Source organism: Ustilaginoidea virens, chromosome 2 (genome assembly GCF_000687475.1).
Source record: "Ustilaginoidea virens chromosome 2, complete sequence".
NCBI lineage: Eukaryota > Fungi > Ascomycota > Sordariomycetes > Hypocreales > Clavicipitaceae > Ustilaginoidea > Ustilaginoidea virens.
Genome location: NC_057317.1, coordinates 4,709,564 through 4,730,411, shown reverse-complemented (window position 1 = coordinate 4,730,411; position 20,848 = coordinate 4,709,564). Strand labels below are relative to the sequence as shown.

At 56.1% G+C, this 20,848-nt stretch overlaps 5 protein-coding genes across 5 annotated transcripts; 2 read left to right on the top strand and 3 right to left on the bottom strand.

Annotated features, from left to right (window-relative positions):
* Window positions 1–4,055: 4,055 nt before the first annotated feature.
* UV8b_03075 (uncharacterized protein) lies at window positions 4,056–6,298 on the bottom strand (the record flags this gene model as incomplete). Its single annotated transcript, XM_043140573.1, has 2 exons — window positions 4,056–5,548; window positions 5,638–6,298. The coding sequence occupies 2 exons, from the start codon at window positions 6,296–6,298 to the stop codon at window positions 4,056–4,058; spliced, it is 2,154 nt and encodes a 717-aa protein (XP_042996507.1).
* Window positions 6,299–7,675: 1,377 nt separating this feature from the next.
* UV8b_03074 (uncharacterized protein) lies at window positions 7,676–11,385 on the top strand (the record flags this gene model as incomplete). Its single annotated transcript, XM_043140572.1, has 7 exons — window positions 7,676–8,454; window positions 8,520–8,656; window positions 8,739–8,827; window positions 8,893–9,756; window positions 9,878–10,193; window positions 10,252–10,381; window positions 10,530–11,385. 7 exons carry the CDS (start codon window positions 7,676–7,678, stop codon window positions 11,383–11,385), a joined length of 3,171 nt encoding a protein of 1,056 aa, XP_042996506.1.
* A 519-nt stretch (window positions 11,386–11,904) lies between these two features.
* Window positions 11,905–12,855, bottom strand: UV8b_03073 (uncharacterized protein; the record flags this gene model as incomplete). Its single annotated transcript, XM_043140571.1, has 2 exons — window positions 11,905–12,328; window positions 12,392–12,855. The coding sequence occupies 2 exons, from the start codon at window positions 12,853–12,855 to the stop codon at window positions 11,905–11,907; spliced, it is 888 nt and encodes a 295-aa protein (XP_042996505.1).
* Window positions 12,856–13,134: 279 nt separating this feature from the next.
* Window positions 13,135–13,323, bottom strand: UV8b_03072 (uncharacterized protein; the record flags this gene model as incomplete). The annotated part of the gene is made up of 1 exon (XM_043140570.1): window positions 13,135–13,323. One exon carries the CDS (start codon window positions 13,321–13,323, stop codon window positions 13,135–13,137), a length of 189 nt encoding a protein of 62 aa, XP_042996504.1.
* Window positions 13,324–17,784: 4,461 nt separating this feature from the next.
* On the top strand, window positions 17,785–20,684 carry UV8b_03071 (uncharacterized protein; the record flags this gene model as incomplete). The annotated part of the gene is made up of 2 exons (XM_043140569.1): window positions 17,785–19,711; window positions 19,822–20,684. 2 exons carry the CDS (start codon window positions 17,785–17,787, stop codon window positions 20,682–20,684), a joined length of 2,790 nt encoding a protein of 929 aa, XP_042996503.1.
* Window positions 20,685–20,848: the final 164 nt, after the last annotated feature.

The following is a 20,848-nucleotide window of genomic DNA, read 5'->3' as shown; positions in this document are numbered from 1 at the left end:
GAGGTGACGTGCGTCGATTCTGCCTGGCTGCCGAGCGAGCCCGCCAACGTCATGTCATGTCATGCCATGCCATGCCATGCCATGTCATGCTGCAGACGCGAAAAAAAAAAGAAAAGGCTAAAAAACACCAGCCAGCCAGCCAGCCAGCCAGCCAGTGGTATGGGGGAAAAGCAACTGCCGGCCTTGTCTTGGGCCCGTGGGATTAAGCTCAAAGGCAGTGGGCACCAGACGAGAAGGGAGTCTCGACCAGCTGCAGCGCCTGGCCTCGGGCCTTGGGGCGCTTGGCGGCGACAGCGACAGCGACAGCGACAGCGACGACGCATAAATGGCTTCAAGTCTCCGTGCAGCCAGCCACCTGGCAAGGCAAGGCACCGCTCGTGACAAAGCCACAGCTCGCCCGCCCGACCAACCAAACCAGGGGACGCGCAAAAGCGACCAAGAAAAAGGTTCTGGTCACTGACGCAAAGCCGCAAAAGCGAAACAACGCTGGCTCCGCGCCCTCGGATCCGACTGCGGCAATCCCCCGACATGTGTGGCGGCGGCTCGCCTGGTGGGCTGGGCTGGGCTGGGCTGGGCTGGGCTGGCCTTCTTCCCCCGCCCAGGCCGCCCGTTTATGATTTTCCTCCTTGCTGCAAGTCTGCAAAGACGCAAAACCGGATTTGGCCGGCGGAAGAAGGGGAGGGGGGGGGAGGCAGCGCCCTGGGGCCAGGTGACTCTGGGCGGCGCCAAGCCGCACAGCAAAGGAGGGAATGACTTGCGAGGGCAGCCATTGAAAGGTGAAGATTGGAGGCTCCTGATGACAACATGCCTGTCGCCAGTGACTGGTTGTCAACCAACTTGCGCCCGACAAGCAAGGGGCTGGGTGGGAGCCCTGCCGGGTCGGCGCAGCGGGTAAACAGGTTGCTTGCAGCAGCCCGCACCGGATTGACGATTGATGTCTGGTCCACGGACGCCATGACGTCGGACGGCGCCAGGTGAAGAAGAAAGCATCTGCAAAGACTTTGCACGGGGAAAGAAGAAACGACACGACACGACATAACACGATATAGCAATTTTACACGACCCGATATAGCACGAAACGACACGACATGACACGAAACGAAACGAAACACAGCAAAAGGAAATAGATCATGACCCCCGTGGTTTCATCAATGCCGATGAGATCCCCTCCCCCCGGCCCGGCGCCAGGCTCGGCTTTGCCCTCAAAGGCCCGAATACCAAGTTGACCAGTTCGCGACACTGCGCAACGCCCCCCAGGGCTCCTGTCATCTGCCGCGGGCTGCGGCCCGGACGCGGCTAAATCCTGGATATGCAACATTACATTTGAGGACGAGATGTAAAAAAAGATTACTGCGTTTACGATTTTCCCCTTTTTTTTGTGGCAACCCCCCCAGCAGGCGGCCCCCCTCCCCTTTTTTTTTCCCTGAGGCGTTTTATTTGTTATTTTATTATTATTATTATTATTATTATTATTATTATTTTTTTTTTTTTTTTAAAATATTTCCCTTAGCGCAACGGCAATGGCGCGCGAGAATGTCACGTCTGGTCGCGACTGCGCAGCGCGACCACATGTCTCGCATGGGTGACGGGGCCGGGGCACGCCGCAGTTGCACCAGTTGCCTCCAGGCCAGAACCAGTGGGCGTTGACGGCTTTGTCATTTGGGCGTGGCTGGGTGGCTGGGTGGCTGGGTGGCTGCTGTGTGGCTGTGTGGCCCAGGCCGATTCCTTTCTGCGCTTGTCGCCCCAATAGGCTGGCTGGGCTGGGGCGCTGTCTTTTTCATGTCCCCAACCAGACTGGCCCTGGTGGAAAGTCACATGCACCAGACGGCCGCAGGGGAATAATCCCTCTCTTTTTTTACTCCAAGTATTTCATTCACTTTAAGCAGAAAAAACATCCAAGCTGGGAAAAAAAAAAAAAAAAAAAAAAAAAAAAAGACAAGAGTAAGCAGAACGAAAAGAGAAAGGCGGAGGAGAGGAGGCAGAAAAAAAGGACCCGGATCGCACGCAAAAGACAAGAGCAGGGCAGGGCAGAGCTTCCGCTGCGAGCCGGCAACAATTGACGTCTGGTCTGGGTCTGGTCCGGTCTGGTTGGCCGCTTGGCCCGGGGCCCAGCGCTTAAGGGGGGGAAAAAAAAAGAAAGAAAAAAAAAACCGAAAACCGAAAGCCGAAAACCGAAAACCCAGGCCTCCATCCCTGGCTTTCTCTTTCTTTTTCTTTTTCTTTTTCTCCTTCTATTTCTTTGTTGCCGTCGTGCAGCCTGCTCTCTTGGCCGGTGTCTACTGTATTCTTTATTCGGCAGACAGACCCTTGCAGGGCGGCGGCAAACTAAAACACTTCATTTTGGGGGAGCCTGTCGGTTCTCTTGTTTTCGTACCAGACGCGTGGTGGCGTGATTGCGTGTGTGTGTGTGTTTTTATTCCTTATTTTGTATTTTTTTTGGGGGGAGGGGAAGAAAGGGGGGGGGGGGGGGGGTGCGATGGACGGGCCCGGGCCTGAGCCTGAGCCCTCGAGTTGAGGTGAGGGATGAGGGATTTCAAGAGGGAGCCAAAGAGGAGAAACCAGACAATAACAACAAGAATAAAACCAATAAAAACAATAAAAACACACAGCACAAGACAGAACAGGCACAAGACAGAACAGGCAGACAGGCAGACAGGCAGACGCCCCCATTCCGGGGCAAAGCAACCCGCCGGGCTCGTGACTCGACTTAGGTAACCGTATCTCGGCCCGCAAGGGGGGCGGGGGCGGGGGGGGGGGGGGGGGGGTGAGGTATTTATGTGGCGAGGACAGTGGCCCCGGACGAGGCGGGGGGGGGGCGTGGCGTCGGTCGTCCATTTCACAGGGGAACAAAAGGGTAAAAAGTAAAAAGTTGCACCGGGGCCGAGACTACATATCAACCGACCTATGCCCCCCCCTAGTCATTCGACCCCCCCATAATAACTTAACAGACCTGACCAATGCTCTTTCCTAATATAGAGATACGCTAATAAATAGTAGTAGATCCTTTAATCTATAGTAGCCACTAGACTATAAGTATCTTTATATATATTTTTCTATAGTGAGTGATTTCCCTTATATTTTTACTAGGTATCCCTACCTAAGAACCTAATATTAAAAGTAGATAAAGTACTATTATATAGACTTTTCTATAGAAAGTGACTTCCTTTCTTTTATTAGGTAGGTACCTAGGTCCTTAGGTACTATACATAGAAAAGGTACCTTTATATATATTTTTCTATATAAAGTGACTTCTTATATTTCTACTAAGTACCTAGTACCTAGGTACCTACTAGGGATAGAAAAAGAGGTATCTTTATATATATATATCTATAGAAAGTGACTTCTTTAACTTCTTTTACTAGGTACCCCTACTATAGAACCTAAGAAATAGTAGAGAAAGTACTTTCCTATACTATTTTCTATATAAAGTGACTTCTTTAGTACTATTACTAGGTACCCTTACGTAAGAACCTAATAAAACAGTAGAGAAAGTACTTCTCCTTATATTTTATAAGGAAAGTAACTTCTTTAATTTCTTTTACTAGGTACCCCTACCTAAGAACCTAGTAAAATATCAGAGAAAGTACTTCTCCATATAGTTTTCTATATAAAGTGACCTGACCCACTACTCCCTAATAAACCAATTATATTAAGAGTATAGCCCACAGCAATGGTCAGGTCAGTTAAGTTATTATGGGGGGGTCGGATGATAAGGGGGGGACATAGGTCGGTTGACCTGTACCCTCACCGGGGCCCAGCTGATGATGATGCTGGGGGGGCAAAAGAAAAAACAAAATGAAATGAAGGCGACAATGCTTGGTTTTGATGGAGAAGATGGGAGGTGGGAGATGGGAGATGGGAGGGCAGAGCAGAGCAGGACAATGACATCACGGCATCAATGATACGATACATGTGTGTGCGCAAAGGCGCCAAACTCCGGAACGCGAGGACGCGGCCACCCCTTTGGCCAGTCCGTCGGCAAGGCGCAAACGCTAACAAAAAAAAAAGAAGAAGAAGAAGAAGTTGAAGAACAAAAAGAAAAAGAAAAAGAAAAATCACCGGATCCGCCAGTTCCCGTCGTCCGAGTCGGACTCTCCGCCTGGCACTTGGTCTTCGGCATCCACCAGCGCCATCCGCACGAAGCGCCTGACCCAGGCTTCTTGCGCGGCGTCCAGGCCACCGCCGTCAGGCTGCGCCGGCTGCTGGCCTGCCGGGTGGCCCTGCGGCCCGCGCGCTGCTCCGCCGGCTGCTCTTTGTCCTCGACGACGACGAAGACGACGACGCTGCTGCTGCTGCTGCTGCTGCTGCTGCTGCTGTCCCTGCGCTCGGGCCGGCGGTGCGCGCTGACCCCTTTCACGTGCGCCGTCGCCTCGCCTTCTGCCTCCGGGACCCTGCTGGCCACGACGGGCTTGGTTGCCCATCAGTCGGAGAACGAGCGGTGCTTCGAGCGCTGCGGCCACGTTGGCGTTTGGCTGCTCAGCGTCTTCGTCGGCGGAGTTGTCGGCTACGTCGGCTTCGTCGTCGTCGCCATGGCCGTCGACCTCACCATTGCCGTTGCCGTTGCCGTTGCCGTTGCCATCACCCTCGCCATCGCCATCGCCATCGCCGCCGCCTGCTTCGCCCCCCCGTGGCCCACCACCGCCTACGAATCCCAGCCCCACGTCATCTCCATCGCCGCCCTCCAGCTCCCACAGCCTCATGTAGCAGGACGTCACCTTGCCGTCGGCTTGCTGATTGTAGTGCTTGTACGGGTTCCCAGGGTCCAGCCACGACGAGCACAGGTAGCAGAAGTGCGTGTCGCACCGCGAGCAGATCATGTGGTTGCAGCCGTGTGTCTTTTGCGCGGGCGCGTTGCACGTCGGGCAGGGACTCGTGTGCAGCTGCATGTATTCCAACGATGCCTTCTCCTCCTCGCTGAGCTCGTCCCCGTTCCGCTTGGGCGCGCAGCGAACAAACTCGCCGTGCCATGTTTGCAAGCAGCGGCTGCAAAACGCAAACCCGCACTCCTCGCAGATGCAGAGCAGATCGGCCGGGTCAAACTTTTTTTGGCCCTCCTTTTGCTTCCTCTGCCCAGCTGCCCTCTCGTCTATTCCATCACCATGCTCCGCGTCGTCGCCGTCGCCGCCGTCGCCGCCGCCGTCGTCATCCTGGCCGTCGTCGCCACCGGATGATTGTGCAAACTGGAGGCCTTCTGGTTTCTTGTGCCTCTTGGACCGTGCCGCCCCGTTGCACCATTGTCGAGGGCAGTAGACTGTATCCTTGTCGGCTTCAAGCTCAGTCTTGTATTTCAGAGTGACGTATCGCTTGACCATGTCCTCGGAGAGACCGATTTGGAGCAGTTCGCTGGGGCTGATGGCTGCCTTGGACGGAGATTTTGCCTTTGCCGCCGAGTCGGACGCCCGCTCCCTCGCACACTGAGGTGCAGCGCACCGCACTGCAGCCAGAACTCCCTCCTTTATGGCGTTGGCGTAAAAGTCCTGCAGGCATCCAAGACAGAATATATGGCCGCAATCCATCATTCTGTGGCATCTTGAGCCCTTTTTGGGGTCTGTGATGCTGTCAGTCGAATCGTCCCATGATTTGGTTGGTATCGCGTCAAATGGCACGCCACGACGCTGCGTGGGCAGAAAATCTCACCCAGGCATATCCCACACTCAAACGTTTCCTTCTCAAAAGCCGCCTTCTTGGCATTCATGTCGAAGTCCAGCACGGCCAGCTTGTGCTCCGAATCCACCTCCAATGCGCCTCCAGAGCCAATCATCCCAAACACATTGTCGGCTTCTCGTTGAACATGGTCGATGTATGTGAAAGCTACCATGTCCCTCCCCGCTTCCTCCCACAGCCGCGGTCCATCGTCTTCCAACGCCCGCAACGTCCGGCTCGCGAGCCATGGAGGGGTGGTGGAAATGGCAACCTGCGGTGGCTTCTCGTAGGGGTACCCGTCCGGAAGCGTGAATCTCAGGGACAGCGGAGGAAGATGAGAAACCAAGAGCGAATCGAGCGGCTCGGCGGAAGCGCCTGTTTCCGCCAAACCTGCTGCTGCTGCTGCTGATCCCTCGCCAACAGGAGCCCGTTCATCACGAGGCGCATGCGAAGCAGATGATGCGGCTGGGAAGACGACGGTTACGGGCTGCGCCGGTTCAACCGGAAGTTCCAGCTCAAAACAAAAGCGAGACTCAATCCCGCTTGCTCCGAGACCAGGGTTCTGGGATTGCCGCATCTCTGGATAAATGGCTTCAAGCGTCTCCAGTTCCGTGCAACGGGGGTCCGCATCAAACCCCGCGTCCGCGTGATTCATGGCGAAAGCTCATAAATATTCCAGGATCCAAGGCCATTCATTGTCTGTCCTTGAGGGGGTGAGTTTCAAGGAGAATAACCTTGGAAGGGAAATTGCTACGAGCAGGTAAACAAGAATGTCCGAGTCATCGAAAATGGCGACGACTGAGGGAGACTGCAGTCACGAAAAATAAGAGACCCAAGAGTAGACGCCGACTTGGGCCGATCCTTGAGGTGTAGAGGGAACCAAAAAAAAATCACCGGTACATTGGTGCGGTGGTCGATCTGTCATTCAGAGCCGGATCTCGGATCCCGTTTTCATTTTCTCTTGGCGACGGGATGTTATCGAAGGGATTCGGAAAAATTGAAAAATTGCGCCGAGGAATGACTCACTGGGTGAAGCTGTTAAGCGGGTATGTTGGTGTCAGGTGACATGCTCCCCACGCATGGTGTCCACAATCAGGCACCTATGTACTAAAGCACCTACCAAGGCACCTACCAAGGCACCTAATCTACCAAGATTCTCTATTTCAAAGCGTATAGTGAGGATGTCGGCCGAGATTGGAGCTTAGAATTGATATGTTTAGACTTGAATTGCAATTTTCCGGCCCTATTTTGACGATAGCCACGACATGATGGGACACACAATAGGGCATCAAGCACACGAGGGTACGGGGGGAAGGCGGTGAGATTCTGCCGTAATTATGATGGCTCCCATTGACGGCATCAACCAGGCACAAGTCAGCACCGTTTGCAGTACGGTAGTCAGTCAACAGGCTGGACACGTAGTGTCGCCGTTGGCTTACAAGGCTTACAAAAAAGCTGAAGGATCGGAAGAATCTGACGAAAATATTCAACTACGGAATTCTTGCCACAATGTCGGACTCATCCAGTCATCCAGTCATCATTGATCCCTCATTGTATGTATCTGGTCAGCCCCGAGTCCGGCTCCTCGGAGCGCTGGCGCATAGCGATTAGCGGAGCTGTCGCCAGCGCTGAAGGTGCTGCTTTTACAGCAGTCACTGGCCTGGGTGCTGCCAAATGACATCCCAGGCCTGCACCACCATCAAATTGATGTCAACTGCTGGCAAGTGCCAGGCCTTGCCTTGCCAGACGGCTGGCCCCTCCGAAACGCAAAGTTTCCAGCTGCCAACTCCGATTCCCGACTTCCGCAACCAGCTCTCGCGCGATATTTTCCAGCCGAGCACAAACGAGCGTGTCCACGGGAAAGACGCGGATCGAATGGACTAATCTTGGCATAGCTCCTTTTTTTTTTTTTCCCCCCATCCTTGGGGGACGCACCATGCGCCAGGCTGCCTGCCGTTGACCATCGCCGCGACTTGCTGAGCAAAAGCCCACCAGACGCCGCCACAGACATCACAGCAGCCTCAACCCAAGCATGTGGTCGACCGCCAGGCCGGTCCAGGAGTCCGCTCCTGAGCCGCCAAACCCGACTGAAGACGTGGCAGATACGGGTGAAGCTGCTGGCGGGGTGAGAGGATCCGAACAGCTCATCAAGCCTCCCGTTCCAATGCCGCCCTCAAGACCGGGCCTTCAACGGCATTCACTCCCAGCTGGCCTCGCGGGAGCACCAGGCCCGGCGCAAGGCATGCAACCTCAGCCGCAGCGGCAGCAGCAGCATCAGCAGCAGAATAACAGCGGCAACCCCGGCCCTACCGACTCCCTATCGCTGCTTCAGCTGCGCCGCATGGTCGCCGAAGTGAACCGAGCCGAGCCCGTCGTCTACAATTTTGCCTACTCGGACATGGGACCCCATGCCGAGGAAATCGACGAGTGGTTTGTCTATCAGTTCTGGCAGTGGGTTCGGCTCAACGCCGCTCAAAGGGCCTTCGAATGGCACTGGAGCCAGGAGTCGGATGGGCAGCACTCGTGGGACGACGCCGACCGCGACATGAGAGCCAGGTTCATACAGGCTGCCATTGCAGGCGTGCAATCCAACGATGCGGCTCTGCGGTCCGCATCGATCGGAAAGCTTGTGTACCTGGTCTTGGGCCGTTGGGGAGACACAGCCATGCCCAACGCTGCAGACCGCGATGGTCGCTCCATCGCGAGCTTGTCCCAGCTGCAAGCTGTCAAGGCCGGTGTGGAGTGCTTGGCCTCTTTGGAAGGCATTCCCGTCATATGGGATGCGCTGAGGAGCTGCTTCGAACTGCATTGGTAAGGGGAAAGTGGCCGGCAAATGCGGCGGCAGAGGATTGTTGGCTAACTCTTCGACGACAAAGGTCAGGAGATGCCCAACAACAGGCGAGCCCGCAAGAAGCACAAGACGAGCTCATGAACCTCATGACCATCATGTACATTGCCATTCAAGAGACGCTAAATAGTCCGTCGGACATGTCTCTGTCGCACAAGGCTTTGTGTAAGCAAATTTCTTTGACGGTTAATGTCTTGGAGGTTGTGGCCTGACTAACCGGGGGTGTCCCCCCGCGCGGTTGATGCAGTCGACTTGGATCCTTCCTTGGTCGACTTTATGCTCACTGCTACTTCGAAACTGCGTTGGGACGAGTCAAATTCCATGCCGCTTACACAGGTACGTCTTGTTATCGATGTGCGTGGGTGGAGTGAACGAGGAAGACGACTGAAACTCGGAATTAGATTTTCCTGCTGTTCTGGAAATCTATCCTCCTAGTCTTTGGCGGGACAAAGGACCTGGCAGATCTCAAGGCCGCCATGAGCGAAACCAAGGGTCTTCAGAAGGACACAATTACCGCCTCTCCCCTCGACTATCACGTCTTTCGGCAAGAGATTACATCGAAATATCCTGCATACGTTCCCCCGCAACCCCTGATACCTTTGGAGGATGAGAACACGTCGTCTCTTCTCCCCCCCATACCGAGTCAATTCGTACGGAATAACGGCGCCGGCGGAATCATATCTACCCCTGGGCAATCCCAAAACGGCGGCGCTTCTATCCTGAACCAACCCGTCCACATTGCCACGCCGGCGCCGTCACCGCCGCCATCCCCCGGCGTTGGTGGAAAGTCGGGAAAGAAGCAAAACTACCAAACCAACCAAAATTTCCCCTTCATGTACCCTCCCCTAGATGCCACTAGCAACAGCGCTGGAGGAAAGGGAATGGCGGGAATCGACGATTCAATCGTCAGCCGCAGGTGGGAAGGAAGCGACATTCCCGCCTCGATTCTCGAAGCTGGCGAGCTCTTCTCAACCAGGGTCCGGATGACACGAGCCACGCGGCAAATGTGGGAGGAGCGAGAGCAATTCCTGAGATTCGAGCGAGGCTGGGCCGATGACGACGGCTCTGATGATGGCATTGACAATCTCGATCTCAGCGAGCTAACCCTGGAGGAGAGGGAAGTTCTCAAAGAGCTCAGAGCCGAAGACAAGCCAAAGAAGGCAACGGCGCATAGCCATGCTGAGTTCCAGGTCGACTTTGGGCCACACCCTGAAAGGTTGTCCGACAGAGACAAGCAAAGACTGCAGGCAGTTGAGAGATTCTACGTAAGTGCCACGTTGGCAAAAACCGATCAATCATAGGACAAGAGAAAAAGGAAGACAAAAAAACGCCTTCACGATGAGCTGCCGTTTCCCATGTTGGCTAACGCGCTTTCGGAACAAATAGAAACAAGCACTCCCACACTTGCAGTCGCTGGTCATTGTCCTGCTCCGGCCAATACTAGTCAACGTGACTGCTATTGTGGCCCAGCAGGCCGGCCAGATGCCCAACGGCGCGGCAACGAGAGGCAACAACCCAGGAATGAGCGGCGGCGGCGGCGGCCATGCTGGACCAAGACCTTCCGATGCGAACGCCCAGATGGCGGCGCAGGACGAGGCGGATCCGTCGCCCGAGGAGGTTGACGCAGCGCGAACACGTGAGATCACGTCCAAGGCCACCACTGCAATACTGCTTTTACTGCTCAAGTGGCTGCGTTTATCCCGTGAGTGAACCCGGGGGAAGGGGGGTCTCAACGGAACGAGCGCTAACCATGCGCGCAGACCTGCTCAAATTCGAGTACCTTACACAGCTGCTCCTCGACTCCAACTACGTCCCCCTGGTTCTGAAGCTCTTTGCGCATCAGGATGTGCAGCAGGTAGTCGACAGCAAGATGGACCGAGTCGAAAACAGGTGCGACGCTATTTTTGCCGTTTTTTTTTTTTTTTGCTTCTTCTTCTACTTCTTCTTCTTCTACTTCTCCTTGTTCTTCCCCAAACGCGTGGGCCAACTCGAAGCTGATTTTTCTGTTTTTATCATGACGCTTGTTTTATTTTTCTAGCTTCTTTCAATTCTGCAACTTGCGTTCCAAGTTCAAGGACCGGACCGGCAATGACGCGCCCCCCGAGGAGGAGGAGGATGACGAGGCGGACAAGGCTGCTGCAGACCAGAAACCCCAGGACCTGTCCGGCCAAGAAGCCATAGTCGACAGCGAAGACGACGCCGCCCCCCCGCCCATCAGGAAGCACCGCTCGCCGGCCGCCGCCCATGGCAAGCCAGAGGCTCCGGACGGACCAGAAGCAGGCGCCGACGACGACGACCAAGCCGCCTCGCGGCCGGAAGTCGACGAGCTCGGCTACCCCGTCAACCCGCTCCCGGAGGAGCCCATCACCGACTTCTCCTGGCGCAACTTCTTCTCCCTCATCAACTACCTCCGCGTCCTCCACAAGACCTGCAAGAACAAGGCGCACAGGAACCTCCTCCTCGTGCAGTACAAGTCGTCCACCATCCTGCGCAAGTCGCTGCGCGTGCCGCAGCCCGAGCTGCGCCTCTACACGCTCAAGCTGTTCAAGAACCAGGTCCCCTACTGCGGGCGCAAGTGGCGCCAGTCAAACATGCGCGTCATCACGGCGGTGTACCTGCACTGCAGGCCGGAGCTGCGGGACGAGTGGCTGGCGGGCAGCGACGTGGACGCCGAGGTTGACGCGGCGCTGCCCCTGGAGCAGGCGCTGCGGAGTCTGACGCACTGGTTCAACGTGCGGCGGTACCCTGAGCAGATTGCGCCGGACATCAGGGTGGCCTTGAGAGAGGAGCACGACTTCTTCAGCAGGGAGTTGGAGAAGCTGGATGGAGGGGGGTGGGCAGACGACAGGGGAGACGAGATGAGCGACTGGGACCATGGGGAGGGGTGGGCCTGAGTTTCTGCCGTGCTGCAAAGACCAAGGCGTGCCATTTTATTCACAAAGGCTGGTGGGAACGAATGAACGTCGGGGGATAGGCCAGGGGATTTCCTTGTTCTTCTCTCAAGAGCCTCGGGAGATTTGGACTGCCGCGCGCTGTCAACGGCGACTGACTTTTTATCGCTGCACCTTTTGGCCCGGTTTATCAAGTATAGAGTACAGACACGGTGCCGGCCATGTACCAATATCGGTCAATGCGAGTGAACTTTAATCAATACGAACGTGTGTTTACGAATCGTTGCCGTTCTTGATCAGGGCATTGAGCGAACGGACGACTTTACTTGAGCAGTAGCCATGTCACAACGGCGTGGACGGGGGGGTTGGTTTTGATGTGTTTTAAGTATTCAATAACTCAACTACCTCGCCACTGTTAGGTTCAGGTCTCGTTGGCGTGATGGAACGGCTTGACTCTTGATCCGTATGCTATTGTTTTATTTTTATTTATTTCCTATTTTTATTTTTGTTGTTTTGTTTTTTTCACGGATGTTCGTAAATCCCATCGTCGTATTTGTAACTGGCCGGTGGAGGTCTGATCAGGGCGGCAGTTTGCCATCCGCCATGCGCAGGAACCGTCGTCGCACCAGGCTGGTAAGCGTACCCCGTCTCCTGCTTGACATACTCGGCGCCGAGGCCGTGGCCGTCTGGGTTCACGGCCGTGTGGTCAGTAGCGTAACTATGACGAGAATCTGCCAGCTGGTCAGGATGAGTATGCTCGGGCAGACGACTCGTTTCGTCATACAGACCGCCCTTGTTTCGACGACGGAATCGGCCCCAGAAACCCCGCTGTCGAGTTCCCAGGCCGAAAAAGAAGCTTTTCTGGGCTCCCGGACCAAACATCTTCTCGTTGCGACGATGGCGGACAAGAGCCATTTCCGTGGGCATGGAGAAGATGAAGAAGAAACTGCGCCGCGGTTAGACTTGTCTCGAGCCTGGTCGTGGTCGTCGAACGAGAGCTGCAACCTACATGGCAATGATGGATACCGCCATACAGGCCGTCTGCAGCCGACAGGCAGTGTGGAAGCTTGGCAGCGCCGTGAAGCCGCCCGGCGCAGACGCCGTGTCACCCGATGGTCCGCGGCCAAAGGGCGTGTCGACATAGCCGCGGCAAGTGCTGGCGCCGTTCCTGTTCACGACGGCAACATACACGAAGCAAGCGGCGAAGCAGAAGTCCAAGACCATGGCGACAAAGGAGGTGAAGGTGAGCCCGGCCACGCAGCAGAGGAAGACGAGTCCGAGGAGGGTGTACAAGGCGGCAGCACCCGAGATGCCCGCGACGGCACGGACGCTCGTGTCAGTTTGGAGGTCGTGGTTATGCAAGGCCGCCAAAAAGTAGGAGAAGATGCCGAGAACGATGATGGCGCAGAGGAACTGGACGCCTCGGAAGAACCATTGCAGTGATTTGAGGGCCATGCCCGACTTGGCACCCATCGTGCGGGCGCTCGAGATGGCGTTCCAAGCAGGAAGGGGGACGGGGCCGCCAACTACAACAGGTTGCAAGAAGACTTCTTCTGTATCGTAGAAGACGCCAAGAAAGGCCGTATGGTGAGACCGGAAACCTTGGGGAGAAGGACGAAGGGGGTTGCAGTACTGAGTGAGGTGGTTGGGATGAGTTGTGGGTTTAAAAGCCCGGCATAGGTGTTGAAAGCATTGATGGCTTCTTTCCTCGACTTGACAGAGTGTATGATGCAATCCATGCCGAGCAAAGATTTAGCCACCCGTTGCAGTCATTGGGTGGTCTTGAGAGGTTGCCGACATTGCGACGCAACAGGAAGCAGGGACCGACAGATGGAGCGATGATGGAGATCCGAATCGGGGCAGCCTTTCTTCGCCATCGCCCAGCCAAGCAGCGTCTGGACTGTGGTCTGTCCAGTTGCCATCCACAGAAGGAACTCGCATTGTCGCTGATGTTCCCCCCCCCCCCTCCAAAACCCAAAGGCTTGAAGCCATGCCCGATTAAAGCTTGGGTGTCGTCGGGCTACACTTGATTCGATAGTCAGGCCATGATGGAAGGAGGCCTCCAATCCGGGGCGGGATGACGAAAGATTTGTGGCTGGGGAGGAGGGCAGTGTGGTGATGCAGCGGCGTGTCTGTGGCTGTGCAGTATTTGGGGTGCTGCGCTGGGCAATGATGGGTGGTGTGATTGGTGTGATTGGTGTGATTGGGTGTGGCGTTTGGGATGGGCCACCCCATCCGAGCCACAGCCTTGCGCGTCCGTGTTGGGCCAGCCAGGAGGAGCGCAGACTAGTGCAAGAGCCGCCGTAGAAAGGTCAATGGATTCGGGAACCACCACAGACGGACCTTCAAGCCCCACCAACCACAAGTTAGCGTCTGGACCACTTGAGAGCCGGCGATTCTGTTGACTCTGTGAAATGTGAAGCCCTCGCCAAACCAGTATTTCCAGAAATTCGGGCCGCCCGATCAACTGAAGCAAGTACAGCAATTTTTCCCCCATTGCTCAAGACCAGATCTCTGGGTAGTCTAGTTGGTTTATGGCGTCTGACTGTAATGGAATCGGCTCAATCAGAATGTCGCGTGTTCGAATCACGCCCTGGAGAGTTCTTTTTTTTTTTTTTTTGTCTCACTCCCTAACGGGGCTGGGGCACCCCCAGTTTGCTTAATAGGTTATGCATAAATTTTAGTGCCGAGTACTCCGTATGCGGATTTGGTTTAGATTGAGGACTTCGATTCCATTCAACGACGTGTTTGTGGCTGCACGATTATCCCAAGGACAATTATCCCAAGGACAATAGTGTTGTGTTATGCGGAGTACTGTTACCGACACAGGATAGTCCGTGGAGTGGCTGACTTCTTTCAGGAACCAGTGGGTGCAGTGACGACGAAAATACGAAATCTAGACAACACGGTGGGTGGGTGCATCGAGACAGGATGAGAAACATCCCGGCCGTGATTGGCTGCCTGGGGTGGGGTTGTTTCCGGCCAATCGGTCCCTCAGTTCGCGCCACCACGCGCCGAAGGCCGAGCCGAGACATCTTACATCTTGTACTGATGAAAGCCCTGCGGGAGACAGCTCCGGTGCGGTGCGTACGAATTATGTCTTGATGATATCCGAGCCGCAGAGAGCATTTACGATTGAAACATCAGTCACCTGCTTCCACGGCCATCTTTGCTCCGATGTTGACAGAGAAGGAGAAACCAGATCAGGTGAGGAGCTGGGCGGAGACTTGGTAAGAGAATCAGAGTAGGAAGGATGACGAGGGCACCGACCGATATGTGCAAGGTAAGGTTGCATGCGTCAAAGACCCTACGGAGTAAGTTGAAGCCTCCTCCTGCCAGTTACCTCTTTTGCTCTCTTCTTGGGCGTAAACATGTCATGAAAACAGGGGAACCAGGCTGGGCTATTGAATATTGAGGCTATTTGTGCAACAATCAGTTCATGACAAGGCGAGAGGCCCTGGGCAAAAAAAAAAAAAAGGAAAAAAAAGAAAAAGAAAAAAAAAGATTCCGTACGTCAAATACCACCTACCTGTTACGGAAGACGGGGAAAAGCGTTGATTTGCGTGCGCCTTTGCGATGACCCAATAATGGTCTGCATGACGCACTGAAGGAGCAAAGTGGCGGCTCGCAAGGGTCGACCCGTCCGCGTCTATGGGGTGACGAGCGAGGCTGGAGGAGGCTCCTCCAGTCTCGAATCTGGAAGTCTGCATGCTCGAGCTATCGGATTTGAACCATGCATATGCGATGCAGCAAAAAGGAAGGTCCCTGACCAAACCAGGGCTTGCTGGCTTGAGCTTGGCTGACTGGGCCCGCCAACCAGGCGGAGGCGCCATCCGGTTCCAGACGGGGCAGATGCGTTGGAACAGGACGAGACGGGGCTATTGGGAGCTTTGGGAGCTGAGCTGGCCGGCATCGCATCGTAGGAATGACGGACTTGGCTGGATTTATTACTGTCTTGTGAAGGCAATATTTTGCAGCTCTGGAAGAGTTTGTGGTTTGTTGGGGGCGGTCAGGTGCGGGTTTCCCTGCCGCCACATCGGGCGAAGATGGCGCACCTTCCGGAGCACAGATGGGAAGATGGCTCAGGTGCGGCGCAAGGCGCAGACGCAGGCGCAGACGCAGGTGCAGGCACAGGCAGCAGGTGCGGCTCAGGTGCGGCCAGCTGGCGCGAGGGAGCAACAAGGTTGCCCCGCCACTCATCACCCCCCTCCACCCCCACCCAACCTCTCCTCCCAGGCGTGGCGGAAGAAAGCTCGCCGTCGTTACGTTGTACCTAATTGCCCAGTGATGGTGACGATTTTGACCAACGGAGTGAAACTGATGAAGCAGCATCCCCGCGTTCAAATCTTGGAGTCAGTCATCTACGGAGTAGGACTCCGTGCAGAGGTCTCAGTCAGACCTGGTTAGCTTTCTCGAATGGAGCCCATCTTGGCAACCCCCAGCCCTTGCTGACCAGTCGTCCATCTAGTTTGATGGCAAGTCGCGTGGTGTGGGTTTCTTGGCTTTTGCGGTGCCTTTTATTATTACACAGAACATATTGATGATACCTTGCCTATTGGTGGTACCTTGGTGGTGCCTTTGTGGTGGTGCCTTTGTGGTGCCTTAGCGGGGCCCTTTGTGGTGCCTGGCCCTTGTGGCCCCTCGTGATTGCCCACCTGGTATGTAGTACATAGTAATGTGCTGGGGGGGTCCAGGGAGGGGGGCTTTTATGTGGCACCACAGTCGACCACAGTCGACCCCCTTTGGGTCCATCAAATGTCTGGTCATTTTCACCAGCACCAGCAACTTCCGTGCTTCCATGCTACACTATGTAGTGCTCTCTACTCTCCATCCGCGTCCACCTCGGTCCATCCGCGTCCTTCAACAACGCCAGCTTGCAGCTACAGCTACGTACGAGCGGCAAGGGAAGCCTTGACCTCCAAACAGCCGCCTCGCTTCCCCCCTTGGATGGGACATGATTCGGCCGCCCACACCGCGATGGATAACTCCGGAGTCAGTGGGCCAATCCCTCTACCCATCGACAGCCACCTGGGCAGGGCAAACCTGTCGTGTTGCGTCCAGCGACGTCTAGGGCATCCTGGAATACGTGCCTTATGACATGACCTGCAACATGAATGCACGGAGCAAGCAGTCCAATCATCAATAGCCATAGGCAAATGAAAAGCAATCGGCAACGCGCACAGCTGAATTTATTCCTCCCAACGACCCCCCCCCCCCCCCCCTCACCCGCTCTGGAGTGAGTCTGGACTCGCAGACCCGGAAATGCACCAGTGGGAACCGGTCAAAACTACTGACCCATGCCGTACGCGGTGTGGTATAGCTCATCAATCAACTGCCAAGAAGACGCGGGGCCGTCATCCTGGAACAGGGGATTCATCATCAGAGTCCGGCGTCGGGTCCAAAAGAGGAATTTTGGCGGCCAACCGTCACGCTCGTAGACAGCCAGCCAGCCTGGGCCGAGATGCTCCGTCCGATACGGCTACTGCGAGCTGCCAGCGCCGAAAGACAACGACACAAAGGAATAAAGAAACAATGGAACAGGGATATCCTTGGGAGTGCTGCGGCTCACCCGTGCTTCTAGTCTGGACTCTGTACAATCAGACGCCACCAACCCGACGACCCAAAGAGGGCCACGACCCCTGGGCGGCTAATGCATGGTCACCCACCCATGGTGCACCAAAATAACCAAGAATACGAGCCACCGGCAGACAGGGGAGTCAATAATGCATCCGTACCACATGGTCAAGAGACTTCTCACAGCTCCTTTCGCACAAACCAACCCCCCCCCCCTCCCCCTTCCCATCCCTCCACCCGGTTCGACAACGGCCAACCCCATGTGCTCCGCACCGCACCGCACCGCACCGCACCGCAATGTTGCCTCGCCGTACGGAAACGCATTGAAATTTCAGGCTGGGCCTTGGCGGGCGCCTGGCCCTCTTCGGCGCTTGGTGCCTGGCTCCTGGCCAATTCTCGATGTGCATGCATGACGACTGAAATCGTAATCCGACCATGTTGCCGTCACCCGTTTCTATCCCGTTCATGATGAGCAGGCTAGATTTTCTTTTTTTTCCCCTCCTCTTTTCGGTTCTGGTGTGATTCTTCAGGCCTTTAATAATCCTCTTTCGCTCTCTCCCTGGAGGTCCGGTTTGTTTCGTCTCGAATCGTCGCCGTTCGTTCAATCCGCATGTGGATTTCACTCGCCTTATTGGCCCCTTTGCTTTTTTAGAAGAAAAAGATAAAAAGAGAGCAAGAAAAGAAACTGCTTGCTTTGCTTGCTTGCAGCAGCTCTCAATGTGCCATAGTTTTCCGGCTTTAAATACCCGAGGCTGAAACAGCGAAAGCACCCTGATTCGCTCAAGTTGAACTGCTTCACCGTTTCTGCGCTTCCCTTCGACAACGGCAATGAGACTCTCACCCGTTTTGCTTGGCCTGCTTGGCCTGGCTGGATCCGCTGCGGCGGACCGAACGTGGCCTTCCAACGTTGACGAACTCGAGGAGATCATGTTCCAGATCAAATCGTTTCGATCCCGCAAATTTGCCGACACTGTGCATCCCTGCTCCAGCGAAACTTCAGGTCCGGGTCGACATGCTGCCGCCGAGTGGCTCCGATCCGCATTCCATGACATGTCAACCGCCAACACCTATTTCAAAATCGGTGGTCTCGATGCTTCCCTGCAGTACGAACTGGACAACGGCGAGAACACGGGCCCCGGGCACAGGACGACACTGACGTTCATGGGACCCTACGTGACAAGTCGCTCCAGCCTGGCCGATTTGCTGGCTCTAGGAGTCTACATGTCTGTTCGGTCCTGCGGCGGCCCTGGCGGTCCCATCGTCCCTTTCCGTGCCGGTAGGAAGGACGCTCATGGACCCGGCCCCATGGGCGTGCCTCAGCCCCAGAATTCGCCCCAGACGCTCCTGCAACAGTTTGACCGCATGGGTTTCAACGCCGAGGAGATGATCAGGGTTACGGCTTGTGGCCACACCATCGGAGGTGTCCATGCTCCCGAGTTCCCCGAGCTGATGCCCCCCCGGGGCGTTGTGAATGGCAACGCGCCGCTGGATTCCACAGACACCTTCTTTGACAACAAGGTTGTGACCGAGTACCTTTCTGGAACCACGCGCAACCCCCTCGTCGTCGGCAACTCGGTCAGGATCCACAAGAACTCCGACTTCAAGGTGTACAACATTGACGGCAACAAGACCATGTCGACCCTGGCCGACCCCGACACCTTCAAGAATTCGTGCCAGGGCGTCTTGGAGAAGATGATCAACGTGGTGCCTCCCGGAGTCTATCTGACTGACCCCATCGCTCCCTACACCGTCAAGCCTGTGGATCTTCAGCTCACGCTCACGAATGGCGGAAAGAGCCTCCAGTTCACGGGCTATATTCGCGTCAGGACCACCGGTCTCGGCGCCGATGCAATCAAGTCTGTTGCCATCACCTACAAAAACCGGAAGGGGTCGGCCGACTGCGGATCCAGCTCGTGCACCTTCACGAGCACCGTCCAAGGGGTAGGCAAGGGGTTTGACGATACCTTCAGCTTCTACCCAATCGAGGCAGTCATCCCCGCCTCCCAAGGTATTTCCTCCTTCACCGTGACCGTCAACAAGGCCGACGGCACAAGCAAGCTGCACGACAACAATGGAAAGGGCTACCCTCTTCAAGACGACGTCTTGTTCCAGGCGCCTCAAAGCTGCATCTCAGGCAAGTCTGGCGTCCTCACCGTTGTAGCTGCCGTCCGCAACGATGTGGCTGGCAACGGCGCCAAGGCCAGCATCTGGTACAAGGTACCCCAGCCCAACAGTCCTGTTCCTCACTTGGAGAACACCGTCGTGCCCCTCAGAAAGGACACCTGTGCCGGCAAGTACACCTTGTTCTCCGCCGACTTCCACGTCCCCGGTGGCTCGCCCTACCAATCTCGAGTCGACGTCATTGCCGGGGACAAGGCCGACACTTTCAAGCCAGTCACCCACATTGGCGGGACCTGCGCCGCCTTCGCAGGCGCCAGGGCCTGCGGAGGTTGGAAGCCGCAGGAGCCGCGTGACAATCCCACAACCGCTTCGAGCTCCGGATCCGTGCCTTCCCCCGCGGCCAACGGCACCGTCGCCACCACGTCCGCGGACCAGCCTTCGAGCACGCAAGCTGGAGCCCCCACGCACCGCGCGACCGTCGGCGGGTACAAGTATGTTTCTTGCTGGAGCGAAGGCGTCGGTGCTCGGGCTCTAAGTGGAGGAGTTGGATTTGCCAACGACACCATGACTCTGGAGAAGTGCGCCGCCTACTGCAGCGCTTATACTTACTGGGGTACCGAGTACGGTCGCGAATGTAAGTTGCCGGGACGAGTCAGCTCGTTTTCTTTCCCTCTTATTCCCCTTCCCTCCCCTCTGTTTCGGGCGCGGTTTTAGCCTCCTGGGCACTGACACACACGATGCTAGGCTATTGCGGAAACTCGATTGACAAGTCCAGCGCAGAAGCCTCTGTCGGTGAGTGCAACATGGTTTGCGGAGGCGATGCGGGCGAGTACTGCGGCGGCAGCAACCGGCTTGCATTATACTCAACCACCAGCGCTCCCGCCTCAGCCACCCCTACGGCCACGTTGAGCCACAAGGCCAACGTGTCGCCATATACGCTGGTGGGTTGCTGGGCCGAGGGCAACGACGCCCGAGCGCTCAAGCAAAACTTTACAACGAGCGACAAGATGACGCTGGAGGCCTGCGCGACGTTCTGCAAGTCGTACAAGTACTTTGGCACCGAGTACGGGAGCGAGTGCTACTGCGGCAGCTACCTGACGGGCGGCAGCAAGTCGGCGCCCTCGGAGGAGTGCAACATGGCATGCTCCGGCGACCCGTACCAGTACTGCGGCAGCGCCAGCCGTCTGGAGCTGTACCGGAACCCGAACGTGACGACTGGCAATCCCGAGCAAGCGGCTGCCGTCGGGGACTACGCCCTGGTAGGGTGCCAGACGGAGGGCAACGGAACGCGCGCCTTGGGGGCATCGAGCCTGGCGCAGGACGACATGACCAACGAGGTGTGCGCCAACTGGTGCAAGGACTACGACTACTTTGGCACCGAGTACGGACGAGAGTGCTACTGCGGAAACAAGCTGGATGCCTCGTCCGCCGCGGCTCCGGCTGCGGAATGCGGGATGCTCTGCGCGGGCAGCGAAGCCGCGTACTGCGGCGCCAGCAACAGACTGTCGGTTTACAAGAAGAAGAAGCAGCAGCAAACGGCCGCATCTCGACGCGGCTCTGGCGGCGGGGAGGCGCCACAGGGCAGAGAGCAAAGGAAAAGATGGTGATGGTGATGGTGATGGTGATGACGACGATGATGATGATGATGATGCGCGTGTGCGCGCTGAAAGAGGGCAAAATATATGATGGCATGTAAGAAGAAGCTGTGTATGTATGTGTTTGGTTATTTGTATACTCGATCATTTCTTGGCTCGATGAAGACGAAGAAGGG